Below are 24,351 nucleotides of genomic sequence, written 5' to 3' on the forward strand. Positions count from 1 at the left end.
ATCACTCTATACATAGTAGCCGTTCATCTTCCACACGGTAAAACATAGCTCTTATTAGAGATATTAGCTGGCCGACCTGTTTTAATTGTGGAGCCATTCCTTGAGAAACTAAATGTTTCCGGGGCGTGGTTTTATACAGTTAATTTTAATGTTTGACATGTATTTTGCTATTTTGATGACTTTATATTTATTTAACTGTAATCAGTTGAGTTTCATAAAATTAAATGATGTAATGTTCCCACGGATATGTCTTTGGTGATAGTAAAAAAATTATAGTTTTAATGCGTCATAAAGCACCCGTAGTGACCTGAAATACAGTAAAGCTAGTAGTAATAAAAACAATTATGCTAAACCGAAGCTCATTAAACAATTCACGTGGGTAAATACTGTCACAGTCGATAAGGCTATCGCATCGCGATGCGTGATCTTACATCGCGGATAATATCGGATTGCGTCAATTACGCGATCCGCCTCGATCGCGCGATACATACAAATGTATTGTATGCAACGACCTTTATTTAGCGGACCACTGGAAGCCTGTGTACAACCGCTTTACAATACGAATCATAAAATAAAAGGCACAACAATCCCACTAATAGTAACCCTTTCGTGTTCTTTCAAACATAAATCTTTGCTATAAGCCTGTTTAGTGGTAAATTATAGATTTATTGTACTTATACATACATATTTATGGATACTGAATGAATCATCTACAGCAATGCCGTTAGGTTTTCTTACATAATAAAACCATCTAGGCGAGCTGTGTTCTCCATAATAAATGCCAGTTTTAACCCTATCACTACCCAAGCTGTGCTAGTTTTAGTAAGATAAGTCGTTGTGGGTAAGTGCGTGCTTTACATAACATTTTCAGAATCTATGAATTATCCATTGTGGAACGGTTGTTTTTATAAATGTAGCCTGAAAATGTTCTGGTGGTTCTACATTATAATTGATTTTGATGCACTCTGTGACCAATAAGAGAGCGGGAGCTACCTATCGGATTGTAATTTGAGCGAGCGGCGGGAGTCTCGTTTGTTCCATTTAGCGGAGCAGTAGCGAGACACGGAAGTGACCGGAGACCCCAAGTAGGTCCCGGTGGCTTGTACACAGGCCGCGTGGGACGACATTACAACGTTGACAAAACACTCGCCTTTACCCGGTATTAACGTTTCGCGAATACAGTTAAATGGAATTATACGTGCCTCAAGATACCACACCGACTCCCATATGAACACCGAGATTAATTTATACCGATTTTTCACAATCGCCTTTGATAAATAACATTATAAAACATACAATCAAAGTGAAGGAATAAAATCAAAATAGATGGGTTTTGGTGTCCTGCGGCATATGTTGCAGATATCAATAATTGAAAAGCGAACTTATTAAATATGCTTATAACACGGTGTTGGCATTGTTCGGGAGTCGCGTCATTAGTCAGGGAGACACGGCGCTCGAACCCGACAATTTGAGCGCGGCGCGCACTCGCCGAACGCACAGTAAATTGCGGGTTGCCACCTCGCACCGCTACTTTTATTTATTTGTATTTATAAAGCATTCGGATCCTAATTATATTGGCGGTGAGCGTAAACTGTGATTCGAGTAGGTAATGCTTTTTGGAACAGTTGGTGGCTCCGCGCGCTGACGGGTTAATGACAGCCCGAGCTTCCTGCTATGTTAATTGTGTAGAGGAAGTCAATAGGCGCGGGCGCATCGCATTATTTATTACTTGTAGTTTTGGTTTTGTTTTGTTGCGTCACGTTCGGTAGCAGGCACTTACCCGACTGTCAGTCTCCCCGAGGCTTAGTCCAGATTATAACGTAATACGGTAGTTTGCTTGTCTGTGGTGCCATTCAAACGATTGCTTAATGCATTTAATTGCTGGTCGACTAACAAAAACTTAGTGACGAATTTTTGACACTCACGGATAAGATTTTTTTCAGCGATTAATCGCAAACGATTAGGCACTTGTTCACGGTGTGTTTTTTATTATTAGTGAGTTTGATAAGATCTAGATACAAGTATTAAGATTTTAATGTTCAAAGAGGATTGATTTGTATTTGTTTAAGTCTCTTTTCTAATTCGTTCGAACGTAATTTAATTTCGAATAACATATTTTAATTAAAGTTTAGCTTGGTACCTGTGTACTTGGAGTATTAAAGGTATAGAAGTGTTGATTGCACATGATGTTAAATCGAGATGATTGCTTGGGTAATCCCGCGCCGTGCAATTTGAGGCTCTAAATCATTGGGGACGTCTCGCGTCTGCCAGCAGCTACTGATAAATAACAGCACGGAGCCGCGAGACGATTAGTGTAACAAGAGAATCATTCATTTTTAACTGCAATACAGCTTTTATTAAGCTATTATGCCACTGCACATTAATAATGCCGAATGTCAAATTGCAGAACATTTACTAAAGGTGCTGCATTATCTCCCTAGAAAATGCTAAAATAATGTTCTTAGTTTGTTATATTTTTCTTAAGATAAAAAGACGTATGAGTATTATTAGCATTTACATTACGTTCTTCTTTATAAGAATGACGCATCAAAAGCTTTAGAAAAAATACCGACAGTAAATCTCCAGGGAACATTAATTAACATTTGCATATGCGGTTTGTTTATAAATTGTATTGCCTAATTAAAAAGGCAGTAGGTATGTATTTGTTTATTCTATTAGGTTGACATGTGCAGGCCTAGTTACGGGGCTATGCATCGTGAATGGAGGCACGTTCGAGCGAGGAATCGATTCTCCCCGCTTCGCCGCGTGAAATCGGGCGCGCGCTCTCATTTACAATCGATCGCCATTTACCCGACCGCCTGATTCGATTACACAAACCCTTATTCGATAAATCGATTTGGACTAAACACGATATTAGTGATGCTGAAGTTTTACAAAACTTGTTGTATTTCTTGTGGGAAGTAGGAAGTATGTTTTTTGTGAACGCTTGGTAAGGTGTCATAATTTGGCATTCAAAGATTTTTTTATTAGTAATGGTTTCATATCTCTATAAATTATGCATTTTATAAATTTCGAATGTAGAGAAAGATCTTATAATATTAAATAAAATAACATTTTAGCTAGTGTGGGAAATTGGTATAAAAATCTAAGTTAGAAACCACCTTACAATTGGTTCCAATAGACATGATCAGAACGATGGCTCCAAAATAAACAAAAACTATAGAAAACATAGAAAAAATGTCAAACGCCAAAATATATTTTGACAAGAAATGGGCATGTTTCTCCCGTGCACTCCATCATGACAATTTATGGCCCACACAATGTCTGTTTCCTCGTTATTAATATCAACATTAATTGTGTCCCAATATCCTGACCATAAATGTCATGGCCACTGGCGCCTAGCACAGGTACAAAAAAAAACCATAAAAGTACGTACAAAAACGTTCAATTCCCCACACAATGAACTGTGAGTCAGGTGAAAAAAAAAAACTTCCAAAATTTATAACACCCCGGCCACCGGTATAAAAATCCTGAGAATAGTAATTTTTCTTACAAAATTTAGTGATATGTCAAACCTGTTCGACGTAGCAAATAAAAATGTACGAAGCGATGTAGAAAAAAACAAAACTAAAGACTTTGGGTTATTGCTAAAACAAGGGAAGGTTACCATATCAATCAAGGCGTTGACAAAAGTGTATTTTTTTCCTCGTACTCAGGCCGTGGGATGAAAAAAGGGTCCGTGTTTATGGAAATGCAATAAAAGAGAAGCGAGCATTGCGCGGGCGCTGGCTGGTCTACCCCTCCCTGCGTAGCGTCACTCGGGCTTCAAACGGATATTTGTTTAAGTTTTTAAAGCTTTTTCTTTAATACCCTGAAATTACCCAGTTTTTTCACCACACGGATATTATAGTAATAAACTTTATGTACAGGTCGGCCTACAAAAAAGGTATTGATTGAGTACTTTTTATAGTCGTTAGTCAGAAGCTTTATAGGTACTTTGACCACTAGCGAAGCAACGGAATATATTAATAAATGTCTAGAGTGGCACTTGATACATATCAAAACATGTGCTACCTTCTACCTATGTCACTTTTACCCTGTAACCTGTTTACCTACTTACGAAATATCGACTCAGGAATCAAACCTTATACTTGCGACTTGATAACAACTGCACCATGGCGACATACGGTCAGGTAGGTTGGTTGGAGTGCGAGAACAGTAAAAATGTTAGTGCGATGCGACCCCCGCGGCGCGGATAGTCCCGTGTGTCACTCACGGTGCGTCGCCGTCGACGAGCCATTTTTTGCCCAACTCACGAAATGTTTTGGCGTTTAACATGTCATTATTAAAGTATTTTAATTTGAAAGTATCATATTGTACCTTGAGAAATAAAGGATTAAAAATATACCTACAATGTCAATCAAATGAACAGCCGGAAAACATAAAACATTTGAACATAAATCGAGGTTTGATTATGCGAATTGGACAATTTAAATTAATTTGAGGAAACATTGTTGTGTATAATTTGCCTAATTAAGTAAGTATATCGCTATCAGCTTATACAATATACCGCAACAAAATGGCCTAGGTAAGCTATCATTTCATTTTAGCGTACTGCAACTTTCCATCGGCTACTCTTTAAAATCGAGTATTACTTTCTAGATCAAATATCTAGCTGCATTCAATGTACATAATGAGGCTAATAAAACTTACGTCACAAGATTTCTACAAAGTACTCATAACAATTAGTGTACGCTGTCAAGCGCCATTTTAATTAAGGTTTGAAAGTGAATAACAAAACGTTCATATACGTCTGCAAGGATTACGATACGGATCTTAAACTGCAATATTAATTCAACAGCCCGTTATAATTTCAATCATAAACAATAATACAAATCAACATATCGTAGTAATCCGTAATAGCGGGTGACCGCAAAACGTGAGCGACGGAGCGCAATCTGTACATAGTGACATGATATGAGTCACTCGCTTGTCTAATATCAAACAGATACTGTTCACATGGTTTTTGTGTCACGATTCGGTAGTATTAATGTATGCATCTGTAGCTGGCACGCGAGCTCAAGTATTTGTCTTAAACATTCCTATGCCTATGCTATGTCGCAAACACTGCAAAATTTATCATCCTCGACAGTTATATTTTGTGAATTTTGACGAAAACATAACAAAGCTGTAGAGCATTTAAAATAATCACCCCACATAAAATATAAATAATCAAAAATATACTAAATAAACAGTCCAAAAATCGCTTGTAAGCAAACACTTGGGCCAACCTCACGGGTACAATTTATTCGACGGCGAGCGGTGATCGATGACCGGCGAGACTTGTCGGGCCACCGAGACACGGACAACGGTCACTACCGTTCCTAATGTTACGAAAAAAATATTTTACCACGATCCAAATTCGAAAATTTAATTATTTCAAGACTGCCAGTAATGTTTTTAGGTGGGGAGAGGCTGTATTAAAAAGAAATCCTGAATGGTTCGATTTTTGAATGCTGACAAACGTTTATAGCTGAACGCAGCTTTTCTTTTTTACATTTGATGAAGTTATTTCGAGCACATGTAGAACCTTCTCTGTGCTAGAGGCCTCTGTGCCTTGCATTAGGACACTGTAAACGGCCAGTGATGATATAGAATCCTGAAGTCTTTTTATAGCATACTTACATATCCGATTCATTATTACACCAGCTCCTTAATCAATTGGAACCATTGAACAATATGATAAAGACTTGGCAACGTTCACAATAAATTATTCGTAACTTATGACATCACATCGATTAATAGATCAGGTAGACAGTGTGGGACCGATTCCTGTCACAGCGTTTAAGGCACAAAATTCTTATTGTAATAATTTATTTGGCATCAGACCCACTCCTGAATGCCAAATAGGAAAGTTCTATGACCGTCGGTTTGGTACAAATTTAAATATGTACCACATGTACCTATTGTGGTACATTATGTATTCAAAGTACAGATGTTGAGTAATAAAAATTAATTGAAGTGTGTAATTTTAGTTTAACAATGTGAACGGATAATTGGATCCGTGTTGAACTTTTATTGGTAATTTAAGCAATGAGAAAGTTAGACGTAGTAAATAAGTTGCTTATGTTTATGCTAACTCTTGAGAGTTTGGCTTTCTGCTTGTGAATGGAAATAAACTAATTTCTCTCTTTCTAGAATAATAAAAAACGAATAAAGTTATAGTTGATAGATAAAATTCAGCCAACAAGAAATTATGTCTACTAAATCGCAAAGGTTTTGTCTCTTCGTAAGGCAAAACTTGCTCTTTCAATTTATGATTGCAACCCTAACAGGGTTAATCCTGTTTATCCTAGAACATGTCTTATACACATGCAAATTAAACGTACTTTATTACATAGGAAAGGTATATAGGTAAGTATGTAATATAGGAAACAATCAAAAAGAAAGTTCCCGTCACGGCCACTAGGTTCAACTTAACGTAGCTATAAAACAGTATAGAGCCTCAACTCGGAAATCGCGCTATTATATTATATTATTATTGTAATTTACATAATCCGCAATATTTAGTTTATTACCCACGCATAATCCCTAGCGCGTGCATTTTAATTGCTTTATTAAAAGTACGATTCATACTTTGGTTTAATGGAATATGGTTCATCAAAATACTGCTTTATTAACACTAACATTTTTACATAGTACAGGAAAAAAACTTGAAACTTTTCTTGTAGATATATGTACCTACTCACATATCCTATGTATACTATGTATACAGCGATTGATAGTTTTATAAAACGTTTAAAAAGGTTTTATTTCCACCCGCAAACGAAAAAGGTTTCTAGTAATAAATACATTCGTCCAAAGTTTATCGTTTAAACAAATTAAACAAACAAATAGGCAAAATACACATGTAACATAATAGCATACGTGTCTACACTACCGTCTACTTATATTTCTGCTCCTGCGCAGTGCGATATATCGCCACTCGTACGCGCTCTTTATTCCCCTCCTGCGCAGGTTTAATGCGAATGAAATTGTAGGACTTTTGTTTGTGACATTTAAGTTGGTAAAATGTATGTTATATACTTATATATGCTAAAGTATGAATAAATACCTGTATTTAGTAATGTAGTAAATAATCCTACTTTCTTTCAAATACATTAAAAATGTTTAAGTTCTTCTGTTAAATTATCCCTCGTCTGAAATCATGCTTACAGTCTCAAGACTACAGATGTGATAAATAATAAAGTTTAATAGTGTCATCTTCATAGATTCTACCCGTAGTTGAGGAAATAATTGAAGAACCTAGAGAATCATAAACACTGAATCTTCCTTAATAAGATACCCATCAATCGTCATTATAACGTGTCACACTTAAATAGAACTCGTAAGTGTCACTAAGATTTTCCTTACCTAAAGGAAACCCTTATGGACAGTTTTCCTTGTCCATTTCAGTACATTCAAATCATGCATTGCGACTACGAATACTAATATTATGCTAACCCTTTTCCTTAAAGCAAGAACATAATATCTACCTATTATGATTAAGACCAGATATTAGGTACCTGGATGTGTTGAGCTTCTATAGTGACTTTCGAAGTATACCCATGTGCAAGAGAATGGAGCCTTTAAATTGACATATATGTCTGCTCACTTGTACCTGTTTTAAGCTATCTTTAATTTTCCATCAAATAACTTCTCTTTATGTTAAAAAATAATATTATAATCAGCCATACCATATAGCACGTGCAAATAAAAGCGCATAACGTTAACACTAGTGTCCACTTATATTTCTGTCGGCTCCCGGCAAGCTGCCCGCGATATATTGCGCGCACCCCTCGTAACGTATGAAGCGCTTTATAGTGCTCTTGCGCAACTTTATTGCTTTTCGACTTAAGGTGATGCTACACTGGTTAAGCAAGAAGTGAAAATAAATTTAAAAAATATAATTAAATCATTTATGCAGTGTGAAAAAACTGTATTTCCATATTAATATAATAAAAAGGAGATTTTTTTGATTTGAAAAAATCTTTCAGTAATGACACACTCTTCTCGAGTAACGAAGGCTATATTTTATCCCGATACAAGTAGCAGTTTCCACGGGATGCGGGTAAAACCGCGGGAAAACGGGTAGTCGTTTATAATATTCTATGCATTTTGATTTCATTAAAAAAAATATGTAAAATCTTTAACTTTTTTTGAACTCAATATGATAGTCCTAACCAGCAATTACATATGTAGGTATGTAAGTTTACCTAATAAAGACTATAACTGTCACATCCAAGTGTATTATAATGTGATAGACGGACAGGTACAACTGTTCTATATTATTTATGGATCGGCCTTTTAAATAATGGGTAAGCAACTGTATAACATCATGTTGAATAACTTTGCATTCATCGATTAATTTTTTACATAAGTTTCTTAAGCATGTCACCAATTGCTTAATATGGGAAAATATAAACATTTTATTATAATAATAATCTATCATGAGTTGTCTCAAAGATTTTTTTTTGTGTTTTGACAGTTCCTCAACTGTCAACGTCAAACTTTTGACTTTGACATTTTTGTACCGAGTGAGTTCGCTCCCTTATGCGTTCAGAAATACAGGTGCACGCGCATAGACCTTTATTTTCCATAATTCTATTTTATACTTATAAACAATTTATTGTTCACGTTGTCAGTACTGACAAACAAAGCTTGCCGACGTTACAACTGCCTGGCTAAAGTAAATATTTTTATGAATTATATTAGAAGCAAAGGACAGATCAAGTTAATTCTGTGGCTTTTACATTATTTTGTGTTTTTAATGTCGTAGTTTGAAGAGAAATAGGAAAGTGGTGGTCAGCATTTTTAATAGCAATGCAGAATTTTGGTGTGACTTATATGCGTATGTTTTCAAGACAATTAAATGTGTGTGACTGAATTAAAAGAAAAATTTAAGATGAACTTTGAGAAATTATGCAATGACAGGTGGATTTCTTTTTTAGTTTCTCATATAAACTAGCAAGGGAGCTATTACTTTTATTATTCTAAAAATACGTAATTCTGATCGGTCTTTTTAAAAAATATATCAAATTAATTATTTAACATAACAGCTACCTAAACTTGACATGGCTATTAAATACTTAACTCTATCCTAGGAATTTTATTAAAACATACTTTATAACTTTCTCAGAATTTGTTATTTTTCTGCAATAAAATCTTTATCGCCGTCTTCGTCTTAACATAATTATGTTACGCTTCAGCTGTCACTTGCTAGTCTATTTGCATTTATAATTTCACATAAAGTGACACTAGAGAGTGTAAGGAAATTAATCTTTGTCTAAAAACTTGAAGCTCACTAATCAGTTTTATTTATAATACTGCATTTAAAAATGTTAATATAAATTACTATTCAGTAATTCACGAGAAAGCTGAACACGTCAGAACATAAGACAGTGTGTTATATTAAAATTTATTACGTTTGTGGCCACATTTATACATAAGTTAATAATTCTAACGCTTTATTTATACCGAGTTTTTGCTTAAACAATAATCCTATTTCGCTAATTAATGTGTGCAATATTTCCAGCACAAATTACGCAAAGGTCATAATTTCAGTAACACTATTGTCTTATTGCAGTGTTGCCACCGTTAACGCATTAAGAAAAAATAATTGTATTTATTCCACACATTAGATTACGTATTGTCCTAAAATTTCCCACCTAATTCTAATTCGTGTCAAGTGCACATCATAATTGGGCTAGTCCAATTATTATGAATAGAAATTATTGTTGTGCTTGCATTAAATATTCAACGTATTGTCCAATTAGTTAGAACAAGGCCGTGGTTTCTTAATGCCTTAATTGCCGCCATTTTGCCGTGTAACAATTTAGTTTTAATTAATTCTAATAAGAATGTTTGCAGATTGATGTTTAAAGTGGTTAGTAAACTGAATAGTTGTCTAGGGCACGAACTTAAGGACTAGGTTGGGCCTTTGTTTTGCAATCGATAACTTTGGTATTGCCTGCCGGTACTCGATACGTTCTTATTGCGATATTGTACTTCAAAATGAACTTACTCAAACAATAACAACGGCACTTGTATTTACGGAGCAGTTAAAGGAAATGCCGTACTTAGCAGCAGTTAGCACTATTGTAACGTCATAAAAATGGAGGTTATCTTGATGCCAATATAACGTTATTAGAGTCATTGTGGCACTCTCGCGGACGCTCCTCAGGATTAGCCAAGAGCAGGGACGGTCGGTAGGCGGGCATTGTCTCACACTTCCCACAACGAAAATAAAAGTGAGAATTCAATCTTCCCCGCAGCACATTAACGGTATCTCTCCACACTACAGTGAATCTAAATATTAAAACCGCGTTACGAACATCCGGGTTTAAAAACCATGACTTCGCTCTCGTATAAGTTGTTTTACAAAATCGCTCCTATTATACTATTGTAGAAACAAAAAACGTTACTTTAAGTTACTTTATCAATTTAACTAATCGTTAAACAGGAACGCCATTATACGCATGTGGCCCGCAGCCATAACGCTGTACGTTGCAATGAAATCATAACGCTGGCATTACGTAATTTGGCCAACAAAAGGCAAATATTCCGAGCCATTCCGCTAGTTTATGTCTGCGAGACGGGTATTAAGGTAAATTGTACGTACAATTGCGCGCACGGGCCACTCGTTAGCCGACATGGGCTGACGTGACACCGAGCGGGCCGTATGTCGCATTGTTTCAGTTTTATGCGTACCCGACCTTAGATTAAATGTTAACTCCAAGATTTATGGCGGTCATGCGGAGGCTAGTTTAGTGGACGTTCAAGTCTTTCGTCGAAACGTTCAACTTTCATAAGAACCCAATTTGTGGGAGCGCTTAATGCGGTGTCGTGCACGGGCGTGCATGCTCCGCCTTTTTATTGCTGCCCCTTAACTGTAAACAACACCCATTCTCTGTGAGATTGTGTCGCTATGCCATTTGTAGATGAAGGAATGTTATCTTGAACACACGCCACTTGTAAGAAGGTGCTCGGTGGGGAGCTCTGCGCCGAATTGTAATAAAACGGATATGATCTAAGGTAAACGTACCAATAGTCGTCGGATTTCGGAAATCACTGACTTTGAAGCGCTACTGTGTGTTAAATACTCAATAGAAAATGAAAATTTTTGCATGACGTGATAGAGTATTTATTCGTTATTCTAAGTAACTAATGTTTTTTTAATCATTTTGATGGGTTTATATACTTATTAAGGCAAAAGTAAAAAAAGGGCGATTTGTACCAATAGTCGTCTGATTTGTACGGATACTCGTCAAATATTCCCAGTACTCGTCAACTTTTAATGCTAATGTAAACTCTCTGCTCTTGAACATAAAGTTCAAGTTATGTACATTTTTTTGTGGTTGAATTTGTTAAGCTATATACTTTTTAATCATGATAACCGTGCAGTCATGTGCATATGTGGCACGAGTAAAATTATTACTATTAAAAAATTTAAATTGTAAAATAAAATAATCAGTTTTCACAAAAAATAAACGCCACATTCATTAATCATCATATCAGCCGTAGGACGTCCACTGCTGAACATAGGCCTCCCCCTTGGATCTCCACAGAAACCTGTTGGAGGCGACCTGCATCCAGCGTCTTCCGGCGACCTTTATAAGGTCGTCTGTCCACCTTGTTGGTGGACACTGCGTGCGCTTACTAGTCCGTGGTCACCACTCCAGCACTTTTCGACCCCATCGGCCATCTGCTCTGCGAGAAATATGGCCTGCCCATTGCCACTTCAACTTGCTAATCCGGTGGGCTATATCGGTGACTTTAGTTCGTCTACGGAACTCCTCATTTCTGATTCGATCACGTAGAGAAACCCCGAGCATAGCCCTCTCCATAGCTCGTTGAGCGACTTTGAGCTTTGAGATGAGGCCGATAGTGAGAGACCACGGTTCGGTGCCGTAAGTCAGCACTGGTAATACACATTGATTGAAAACTTTCGTCTTGAGGCAGTGAGGTATGTCGGACGCGTAGTTTCCCGAACGCTGTCCAGTCGAGTTGGATTCGGCGATTGACCTCTTTCTCGAAGTTGGACCTACCTTATTGGACTACTTGTCCTAGTCAACAACTTCAAGTACCGAGCTTCCAACAGAGACCGGGGTGGGCTCAACATTTTCAGGCCCACCCGTTGTGAAACTCGGTCGAGGCCATCGAGCATCATACTGAGTTCCTCCATCGACTTTGCCATGACTGCAATATCATCGGCAAACCGAAGGTGAGTGATGTATTCGCCGTTGATGTTGATGCCAAGTCCATCCCATTCCAGGAGCTTGAAGGCGTCGAGCCTTGGTTTCGCTGTATGGTCTCTTTAACACGATTTGTATTAAGAGACGCAGATCGTGTCGCAAGGACTTAGATATTTGTCTATTGAGCTGCCTGTATGACTTCGCGTCGCTGGAAGACTGCAACTGTAGCAAGCATCATTCAGTCATGAGGTTTAAGGTTTGGTCGGTCAGTTTTTGAGGTCTATCTTTAAGGCAGGGTCTAAAAAACTTAGACCCTACCGTGCGGACAGTTTCCACTGGCCCGTCGTTGATCTCGTCCACTGATGCTAGGTTCTCAAGGCAAGCCAAGCGATTAGATTAGACTCGAGCTCGAGTAGAAAGCTTTCTGGGTTTTGAATATGGGACCGAGTAGGTCGGAGCGTAGACTTCATCAGACTGGACCTTTCAAGTTTAACATTAATATTCAGCTAGTCTCTTACGATTCGGTGATCGCTACCGGTTTTTACCCTATTGATCACAGAGACGTCGCTGAATACCCGTTTCTTGTCGGTCATGAAGAAGTCTATCTCGTTTCTCGTGAAACCATCGGGACTTAACCAGGTCCATTTCCTGTGAGGCGGTTTCTGGAAGTAAGAGTTCATCATGAAGAGTTCCTTTTTCTCCAGAAAGTCGGCCAGCCTCTGTCCCTTAGGGTTCTGTTGCCTATACCCAAATTGCCCCTCTCTCAACTCATCACCGCTTTTCTTTCCCCACTTAGCATTAAAGTCAAGTCAAGTGGGTTTTGGAACTATGTATGGCTCTACTTACGTCCTCATACATAGTCTCCACCTCATCATCGGAGTGTGACGAGGTCGGTGCGTACACCTGAATGACCTTCAGCGACTATCATTCAGATATTCTCAGTAGGTATTAGGTATACCACCCTGTTCGACACATTGTCGATGGTTGTTATGTTGCTCACGAGGGACTTGTGAACGAGAAACCCGACACCACCTTGGGACTATTGGTCGCCCTCCCGGTAGTAGAGCAAGTTACCAGACTGCAGGGTTACGGTGTCCTCTCCCTCTCTACGGACTTCGCATAACCCTATAATGTCCCAATGTAACTTGCTCAACTCCTTTTCCAGCTCGCAGATCCTTTAATCAGTCCTCAATGTGCGTATGCTGTGTGTTACCAGGGCCAGTCGTCGTGGGGGTGGGTAGCCGGATCTCTTCCGGGGATTCTTAGCACCCCTTGCTCCGCCGTTACCTTGACCGTTACCCGCGCCAGGGATAGCGGAGCTGCCGGGGACTGGGGGCCTAGTTTCTGTGCCTATCATAATCATAATTTGCCGTTAATCGCCACGCTTGGCAGGCGGGTGGTGCGGTACATGAAGGGCGCTGCTGCTCGACCTCCGGTTTGTCCCTTAGTCGCCTCTTACGACACCCAAATCATCCCGGATTTGGGGGAACGCAATTCTAAGCCGGCGTTCCACGGCGGTTTAGAATTTCATTATTCTATTCTAAACAGCTTCTATGACTTTTAAAAGGCCCTCTTGCTTGTAGTTTCTTACAGTCATGATCTGCTATTAAAATGACGATGATGCAATCACTATAGTTCGGCCATTCAGAGAATGCGTTCCTGACACGTCGCGATTGAACTGACGACGTAACTTTGCAATGGCGTTGCAGTTACGATAAAAATATTTTTGCTGGTTGTTTACCGTTTTAACAATTGAGGAGCATTAAAACAACATTATTATATCAATAATCAATGAATGTTATTACGTCGTCAGTTCAATCGCGACGTGTCAGGAACGCATTCTCTGAATGGCCGAACTATAGGTACATACAACTTTAAATATTTTTTTTTTACTTAAGATTACTCTTTACCCATCAATATCGAATACGACAAGCAAAGAAGTGACAGCGCTGGAAGCTATGTCATCTTAGTTTTAAAACTGATTTTAATATTTTTTGCATCAAAACAGTTAGCTAGTTGAATGACATAATTTTTATACAGGCGAAGACACGTTAGGGAGACGCGGTACAATACGCGTGACGACATGCAGTTATTTCGAACAAAAAGCATAGTGTAAGAACAGTCAAGTCAAACACAGTATTTTCAACAATTGTAGTCTAAACCTTAAATATGTTTGTCCTAGAGATATAACAATTTTGTATAAGTCCCGATATTAGCTATTTATTCGCACTTTGTACTGTAAAACACAAAATATCCTCATTATGACGAGTTTAGGTGCAACTATTGAGCATGTCCCAGTAGTCGTCATAATAATTCTAAAATTGACGAGTTTTGGGTCAAATGGGAGTTTTAAAGTACCAATAGATGTCACATTAAAAAATATATCTTCTATGTTAAAAGTATTCCAAATTGCATATTACATCGTTAGCAAATAAACTTAACTATCCAATTAAACAAAGAAACATACCACAGACACCACTGGAGTCATGTAAATCAAAACACAAAACCACGTGCTCAGCTTCACTTTTGACAGCTGAACTTCACGAAAAAATGATTTTGTTAGGGCACACACGTTTCGACTAACATATCTCCGATACCATGACTGTTAAAACCCCATATTGTCATTTCAATTGTGCAATATGTTATCAACAATATGTTGTCATATAAACCGGCCCATTTTAAGTTCAATAGAAAAAATAAATAAAAGTTTTTAGATTAATTGACGACTATTGGGGCATGACGACTTCACCCGCGTTTACCTTACACTCGTAAAGTGAATCGCTTTCGTTACGACTGTACTCGGAAATGACGGGTGCATCGTTGTAAAAACTAACGTAGTGAGCCAATACTTCATTGTTGCACGTTAATCTAATTATTATAATAGTCAGTTAATCAATGCACATACATTAGTTCTAAACGGGATTGATTGAGATTAACGAGTCGAATCGAACAACGCTACAAAGATCTGGAAGTTCAATTAGCACATGATATACGATGTAGTAGTAAAACTATTAATTTGTTAGAATTCCAGAAAGTGTCTAAGAACTTGTCTAGATAAACCGATCTAACATGCCTTTATGTACAAAATGTGCTCCACGTCAGTCTTGATATTATTTATTACCGACGTTTGTGGTTTAGCGCACATTGACTTTTTTACTCAAGTTTTTACGGCAAACAAATTGTTTTAATTCGACGAGTAAACAAAACCTTTGGAATTTTATAACTAAAAATTATTTCTAGTTTAGAAATATGAAAAATATTCGGGTATCACGCGATACTCAATCTCTCTCGCGGACTCAATCGGTTTATCCAGACAATGGAAAACAACAAAATTGGTCGGATTCTTACACTCACCAATCTTCGCTTGGGCTTGATCAGGGGTCTGTTCTGTCCGTTCATCTTGTAATAGAGTCCGCACGCGTTGCAGAGGTAGTGTCCCGTGCCGTCGCGTCGCCAGAGAGGGGTGCTGGTGGCGCCGCAGTTCACGCACTCCCGACCCTCTGCGCCCAGACAATATAGTCAGACAACCATATACAGGATAAAAACAATGTAAAAATTTCATTTGAGACAAAATTAAAGTAAGGAGGATTTAATAGGAAGTTGATAGTCTTTTGTTAAATATTAAAAAGTGGTTCCAAAATAAAGAAAATAGCTTCCAAAATGACTTATTCACAGTTGAATGATTTTACGCAACAGCAAAAGTAAGTAAAGCAAACAGTAACACCAAAACCAAAGTCAGAACTGCCAAGTAAACGTAATCTGTACCAAACCATAGATACGTAGCGCTGTATGGAAGGGTGGGAATTACCTGTTTCCTGGCAGGCTGGGAAAGATGAGAGAAAATCACATTCAGAAACATTACAAATAGAATTTCACTAACTAACAAAGCATGCTAACACCAAGCACCTACAAACGTTCTACATCATCCTTCACAACACTTTTATCTTAACATCAACATAATTGCAATTACTACGAAAAAAATAGTAAAATATTCAATAATAACTAGGGAAAGCGCGACGAGTTTCACTTTGAAGAAAATATATCAAGATTTTTTACACGCGAAGGAAAACTGAGAGAAAGTAACATTACATCGGTTGTTGAGTTAGACATATGCGAAACGCCCTTTAATTATGGCTAGCACATTGTAACAAATAATACACGAGACAGTACATAATGATGGCAAATTAAATATCTAAACAATTAGTAACGAAATCAAAACATGCTACAAAACCTTGCTCCTATTCACGTGAGAAAGAACAAATAAAAACATTTAACCATCATAGATCAATAACGCATACTAATTTGGACTGCAACAACTAAAGCTGTTGCTACAAAAATAAATAGTTGTTGCAAAAACATCGGTGAGCGTCTAGCACTAAACAGAGCGGAACCAGAGCTATAAACTATTACCCACATGCTAATTTTCGCTGTGTGTAATTGTACTCCTACATCTAAAACAATTTCAAACGCAAGCCATCGCCCCTCAACCATGAACCGCGTTGAATTGCAAATCTTCATAAACGAATCGAAATAAAAACGCTCTCATAAATTCTACGTTTGACACCTAATTCATCAAACTAGCCAAGCGATGAAATACACTATTAAATAAAACGCTAATTCAATACTTTAATCATGCGTTAAGTTTATAAAGTCATGCAAATCTGACCCCAGGATGAGCCGGCCTCCGGGAAACTTTTAACGCATTTTGAACATCACAATAAGCAATTTTACCGAAGTGCTTACATGGTTAGTGAGAGGATGTGTTCACATATGGGATGCGCGAGCGCCGCCCACAATCTTTCTCTAAACTCGATTACACGATCGATGATTTACCGAGATCGAATTTAAAAGCTCGTTACACCTTCGCATCCTCGACAGAGGCGTTCGATAACAAACTAACTACAATCAGTGTGGGAAATCTGAGGACGCGTGACAAACACCCGCACTTATCTATTAGTTTGTATAGAACTGGTTTGACTCGAGCATATCGATCGGAAGTGTATTAATAGGTATCGTAATAATTATGTATCTAGATCTGATTATCCAAGTCCCAAGACGCACCAGGGCGGCGCGCTGAATAAATAATAATACGCGGGAACGTCGCCACGAAGGTGAAAGTGCTCGAATATCTGATAGAAAAAATACGTTAAACGAACCGAGATGTTTTACGAGCTTTAGGCAGTGCAGCCATTCATCTTTTTTATGTAAAACCAGATCAAAACCGGCAATTAAATCGCCCGGACCTTATCGAAAACTTATTGCGATCGGGCCAACGACTCACTTTTTGGACTAACCCTTTATATTTTTTGTTACATCGATAAAACCTGTAATTTGTATCGAAGTTTGTAATAAATAAACACCAATAACGATTATTAGGAAAAAATAACAGGATATTACACGAGACTCGATGTTTTATGGTAGTGTCTCTAGCTTAAGAGACGGATTTAGTTCATTAGTAACATCTCTATTGGTAAAACGTTTGTGAAAGCCCGTGGTGCCGCGGGCGGCGACGTTTCACAAGATTTACAGCGGCCTGCCCCTCATACATCGACATTACACGTATTATTAAAGAGAACACTGTTCTGATTAATTACTATACGATTTAATTGTTCGATCCGGTTCAATGGTAACGTTTTAATACATTCACACCGAAGAGTTATATCTTAATTTCCCCTGACGGACGATCTCGCCGTTGCTCCGCCCGGCACGTGATTTAGACTCGACATAAAGATATCATTTTATTTTATCCGTAACGGTACGAGTCCACTGAGAATGCCTATCCTGATCTACTGCAAAACGTATGAGGCTGAGCGAAAAATTCCAGTGTTTATTCAAAATTAGAATGCGGCGCGCTCTTTATAGCCCGGAGTGACGTGCGCTCGTGACGCGGCGCCGCTACGTGACCGCGATAAAAGATTTTCATCTGCCATATTTACGTAGGCGAGTGGGCGGTTTTTATTTTTCGAGAGTCTCCAGGCACTCAGGGCCCGTCGAGAACTCGCAAAGTTTTCACACGCTCCTGCCGCGTAGGGAAAACACTGCACACGGCGCATTTCGCTGAGAGTGCAGCGCGCGCCACTCGAGCGATGTTGACCTCAGAGCTATCGATGCGTTCGAAACAAACCAAGCCGGCCCGTTACTGCTCGATGAAACCACTAAGTAAAAACTCGTACATAGTCACGTATAACGTTAATGTGCACCAGGGTAATGTAATTTAAATGAAGGACTAATTCGCTCTCGTGTAGCGTGACGCGCTCTCTCGGCGCATCAGCCCATCAACACGTAACGGTGAGGCTATTTTGCATACAAACCATTAAATTATTGCTCAAAACTTATTCTTTGTTGCGCCACAGAGGCTGTTATTACGCTTTAATTATATGCCTGTATGCAAATAGAAAAATTTAATGGAAGCTGATGGTCTCGCTCGAGGTTTATTTTTATTGAGCATTGTGTTGCCAGGAAATACGTTAAAAGCAAAAAACAAGAAGATGTTACAAGTCATTGACTGGCCATTTCTATTTCACTTTTGTTTAGTCATTAAGCTATCGGTGGATAGTCTGTGCGGTATGATATAACGAGCGGTGATCAGGAATGAAGCCATTTTTCACGGCGCTTGCACTGCGCCGATGCTGTGTCGGTCGGCGGTCGGCGGACGCTCGTATTTGCATTCGTTATTAGCATACTGCGAGATAATTACGTGTGACGAGCGATGCGATGCCGCTCAGTAGCAACTAGCACTGAACTCCATGTAATTATTGTACATATACCGGTCATGTGTTGTCCGAGCAGTGCGCACACCTCTAACGACCGGTCCAAGCTACGATTTTTACCATAACCAGACTACATGTAACCGTTCGATTTGCATTTAACCGTGAACCGTTCTGATGCAGCATGTATTACAAGCTAGTAAGATAACGTAACATCTCTGTCCTCTAATTTTATAATTGAATTAATAGCCGCGGATGTCCAACGTAAAATGCAAATTTCAAGTTGATGCAACTGTGGGCAACAATACACGTCGGCAGACCGTGACGGATTTGCTATACCTAACAACATTAACTTTGTACAATAAAGTTGGAAACATTCATTTAAAATACATTCGAATTAAACGAATTGGTGGCTTTGTTACTAAGTATTACTTGAAACGCGAAAGAAAGATTTATTGTTAGTGTTTTTGTGATTGTTGGTATAATAGTGGATATTGTAAAAAGTGTTGCGTCGTCGGGCAAAAATAATAACATATTAAGAGTTGGCCGGAGCGTCATTCCTGGTGTGTGGCGGTCCGTGGCGCTCGCTCGCTAATTGGTTGCGCAACCGGGGAGCGCGCGCGTTGCTGCAACACGGCGCGTGACTCGCATCCCAATGTTACACGCGAAATTTCTCTGCCACTGTCAACGTGAATCTCACTATTAATTATTGATTTTCACACGGATTACTCGCAATATTATGGCGCTGTTTCCAACTCTTATTGCAGTTTTCTGTCGCATTATAATGTCAAATTTACGAAGACAGCAATGTATTATAAAGCTTGATTTAACGTCTTACTCAACGTTCAATTCTCAGCTTTACCCAACGGCAATAAGAAAAGAATCGCAAGGTTCGATCAGTTGAACAAAGCGGTTGCATTTGAATTGTTATTGAACACAAAATCATTGAATAATTTGAATACAGTCTAAGTGAACGCAACATTGTTTTAGAAAGTGTTGAATGGTACTGTTTAAGAAATAGCCTGTATAATAACAGGTTACCATTGGAACTGACCGTTTATTATACGAATTGCCCTTTCCATGACATTCTTCAAATACAAACTACGGTTTAGGTCACGATTTTTCGATTGTTCGATCTAAATGCTACGTTGTACTAATCTTGTATCATTAATTCGTAATGTACAAAGAATTGATACTATAGCATTATCCGATGTTCAAGGCCGTAGGGTCTACTTGACTGGCTCCTTATAAATTAACAAGTTACAGTCTACATTTAAACATGAAATGGATGCACCTATCAATCGAAATTCTATCTTAGTACCAAAAAGACCGAGCTATACCTAGTCCTCGAAGGCAGGTATCTATTGCTGCATTAATTTGTCCTAAAGTCCGCGTATATTGTAATAGGCAGGAGGCTCGAGGTCAGGCGATCGCTGGCACAATGGAATGGTCCACATCCGGCCGCCGCGCATTATCATAATACCGCTTCCACCAAGGAACTGCCACCTACTGCCCGATATATGTATAAACTGATGTATATACGTGTATATGCTAACACGTTTCATGTCACAAACACCTCATAGATTGTACTTAATGACGTCACAACTGTGTAGAAATGATGTCTCTTAAATTAGCCACTAAGGACATGAGGTTGTTATAGCTATTCCAATAGGGCAGAAATATAATTGTGCTTAGTCTTTATTGATTTCCTCACAAACGGCATAAAAATAACCAATTATAAAAGCATCCATAAACCGTTATTTCGTAAAGATTAATTATTATTATGAAAAATATATTTTTTCATAATAATAATTAATCTTTATTAAAAACAAATCATTCGGGCATGTTACGACTAACTATCAATTAAATAAGTGAGCTAATAAACTATTTCCAATTACTTACAAACACACATTATTATAGCAGGCGTGTATTGAGTTTTTTACGACAATTATCAAGAACACGTCGGGTTTAACAAAAACTTAACGACGCGTGACATTGTGTAAATTGGATTAAAACCTGAACTTCTTTATGTACTTACACAATTTTTTTTCTGCCTACTGACATGATTAGGTCTATGATTTGAAAATGGAATGCAAATCATACTCCGTGGGAGATTTTTACTTCTTAATCTGTGGGCGAGGGTCGACTTAAATGCCAGTGACATTTTTAATTTGCTTTCGCCCGTCACAATGCCGATGATTGTATTCAATCTAAGATGCATATTAAATTAAAAATGAATTGTTACAATAGACAATGGACATAATTACTGCAGACATCTTAAATCACAACGAATTAACTTCTCGTTGTATAACTCTAAGAAGAAAATGCGAAACGAATTCTTTGGAGAGATTTACATTTTCATAATACACGGAAGTGTAAATAAGTGTCTACTTAGTTAATGGCTTTATCTGGTGCAATTAAAGCTACGCTTACTTCTTTTCAATACGATTCTAATTATATCATGAGAAATCCATTATAACAATCTAGGTGCGACCGCGCTCGTGAGCGGGCTGGCTAATCCATTTGAAATTTCACTAAATATTGAACAAACATAATTGTAACGGGAGCTATTTAATTGTCTGTCTATATTAACAGTCACTGTACATAATTCTGCGCATTCATTATTCTAATATGAGACAATAAGCCGCCATTTTAGTTCCCGTCCATTGTCAAAGTTTAACAAGTACGGGAGATATAATTACATTTTCAAATATAAAATAAAGCTGCATTATGTGGTGTTAATACAATTAGTTGTGTAATTCTTTGTGTTATGTTGGCAGTGACGGTAATGGTTTAGAGTGCTCTCGTTACGAAAACGCAGCGAACAATTAAAGGTCAACTTCGACCAAAAAATTATTAACGATGTCCTCCCATGTGCCGTGTGCAATGTACTAGAGTAAATCAAGCGCGCGTATACGATAAAACGTCGAACAATAAAAGAGAAGAAGCGGAGTAGTTAATTGTGAAAGTAAACAAGAACCGTCTCTCCTAATTTAGAGGACTGTCACGGCACTTAATAGAAATCTACTTAAGAGAATTTATTTAATTATCTAGTTGGAAAACAATGGCAGGTCGCAATTAAATAATGAGAAACGTCTAGTTTGTTTGGTCAACATCAGTCGAGGCCGCGTCAGTTCACATGTACCAGTAACAATGAAGTGCGCCCGTCCGCCTAGCTTTACACCGTAAATATATTAGACAACTTAATTGGGAAATTCCTGCTCTCTTCTAACCACCAAAGATTGATTAAATCCGCTTTGTAACTGTACGCTTTTGACGAAAAACTAACCACGATCTCGCTAGTCGCGAAGTCAGAGAATTTATCAGGTACAGTAACTGCAAAGAGCCAATATAATAAATCATTAGTACACCTCCACCGTTGAGCAGTTAGTAAGAAGAAGCGTTAGTAGTGGACATGATCCCAAGCCCTAGTCCGTGTTAGAGACTCGTGAGGCGCCACAACCCCCGGTGCAAGAGCCGCGCTTATCCGAACACATCGCGATATCACTCGACAATGCCATTTCGAAACCAAATGAAATATTAATCTTGCTACGTTTATCGAATTAATATATCTCAATTGTCGATGAGACAATCTGTAGAGATTCTAATTACGCGGGATATCTCCGCTGCCATTCTGTAAAGGCTTCTATTAGGCCTTGGATGGCCGCGTATTTGATTTATTAACAGATTAGACACCATTTAAATGAAAGCTTTTCTAGACGTAATGCGAGTGAGTGTCGTGAGCTAGAGATTTGGATCATCTGCATCGCTCACTGTGATATCTTGAGTCAGTGAAGCTGTTATTATGGTGTGATCGGATAAGCGAGGCGCGTCGTGTGTGTGGTGTGTGCACGCAGCGGGAGCGGTGCAGTGCGGTGCGGACCGCGGACTCACCGGCGCTAGTTCGCGTCTTGTTTGGTCGCGGCTTGCTCTGCTGCTGCCCACTATACCCCTTGCCCTGGTAGTTGTAGTAGTCGCCGCCGGCGGCGTTGTACTGCGCGTTGTATTCCCCGGAGGGCTGGCTCGACTCCTGGGGGCACGAGTCCGGCTGCGCACCTTCGCGCTGCTTCGACGGCGGTGCGCCCATCATGGGCTTGACGTCACCGCACAGCGGCAGCTCCTGCTGCTGCTGCATGAAGGCAACGCTCATGGCGGTGGCGTGCGCGACGGCCGCCTGGTAGTCCTGCTGGCCGAGCGCCGCCGCAGCCACGGAATCCGGCGTGGAGTCCTTCGGCGGCGTCGGGGGAAACGAAAATAAGGGATGCGGGTGGTGGTGCTGCGCGGGAGACAAGGGCTTGTCGGCCTGCGCGGCATCCTGCTGGAAGCCGCTGCCCCACGCGCCGCCGCTCAGCGCCTTGGACTCCAGCCAGGGGTGCAGCGGCGTGTGGAAGTGCGGCCGACACACCTGCCCGCTGCCGCCGCTCAGCGTTCGACCTGCGCACAAAAAACACCTCTTCAAAAACGATTCAAGCATAATAGTGATGACGCCTCCGCAATTTGATTCCTAACCTCTCATGTTTACGAGCGTTTAAGTAACCATTATCGTAGCTGAGATCCGGCGATAGACAGTCATTGTAACACGAGTCCGAAACATCAAAACTTGTTGTCATTAAAGCGAACAATTTGGAGGCGTTTTGTTACCCCAGCGTGCTTACCTAAATTAATATCATTTGTATCTAACAACTGGTCTTTCACACGACATCTTCATTCTCAAATATTCTAATTGTGATCATGAATATTCCGGGTTCTAATGGCTATTTGATAAACAAATAATGGAGGTATTACGCGGGTCTCGATGGCTGCGTCCGTGAACAAAAGGCCGTACTTTTCCGAAACGTTTCAAAAGCGGCGTATCACAACACCGAACAATTAAAATTGTAGGCCAGCTGGAAATTTCATTAATTATGTACGTAGTGGTGTTAGTTTTGATTATACACTGTGTTCATTAGTTTGCATACGCGCTTCGTAAATGTTTTGATCATTATGATGTTCAACGTTTGGATTGGATCGTTGGATTTCGGTGCGGCGATATTCTTTGGGGAATATAAAATACTTGTGTATTTAAAATGTTCATGTGGAGTCGCTCCCCATTTTAATTTCCGAAGCAACATTCGTCAATTATTATTTATAGAAGTGAAAGCAAACATATGTACGGGTGCATTTGTAAGCCGAGGGTGGCGGCAGTAATGATATCTGTGTTGGTGAACTGTTCGGCGATTGGTTGATTTCAGTTAGGGGCGCATCCCTTCACGCTATTCCCTGCGGTACCGCGGCAGGCACAGGCGCCGAGCATCCCTGCGGCGCACTGCGGGTACTTAACTACTAGTTACACTCAACTTACTCCCAAACATATGTCCAACACTATGTGATTTAATCGCGATACGATTAAGCTACAGTGCATTCACAATACCTATGCAGATGTTAGACTAAGATAAATCAGTACAAATTAA

At 39.1% G+C, this 24,351-nt stretch overlaps 1 protein-coding gene across 4 annotated transcripts in view; it reads right to left on the reverse strand.

Annotated features, from left to right (window-relative positions):
- LOC124630297 (GATA-binding factor C-like) overlaps positions 1–24,351 on the reverse strand; it is a 93,791-nt gene that overhangs the window by 36,944 nt on the left and 32,496 nt on the right. Inside the window, exons 3-5 of one of the 4 annotated variants that reach the window (XM_047164125.1) lie at positions 22,796–23,335; positions 16,003–16,017; positions 15,549–15,694 (exon numbers count right to left, since the gene is read on the reverse strand). In XM_047164125.1, coding sequence (XP_047020081.1) covers positions 15,549–15,694; positions 16,003–16,017; positions 22,796–23,335 — 701 coding nt within the window. Of the gene's footprint in view, positions 1–15,542; positions 15,695–16,002; positions 16,018–22,795; positions 23,336–24,351 lie in introns of all 4 variants that reach the window. The other 3 variants (XM_047164124.1, XM_047164127.1, XM_047164126.1) reach the window with 3 other exon arrangements.

The sequence above is a fragment of the Helicoverpa zea genome, chromosome 5 (assembly GCF_022581195.2).
Source record: "Helicoverpa zea isolate HzStark_Cry1AcR chromosome 5, ilHelZeax1.1, whole genome shotgun sequence".
NCBI lineage: Eukaryota > Metazoa > Arthropoda > Insecta > Lepidoptera > Noctuidae > Helicoverpa > Helicoverpa zea.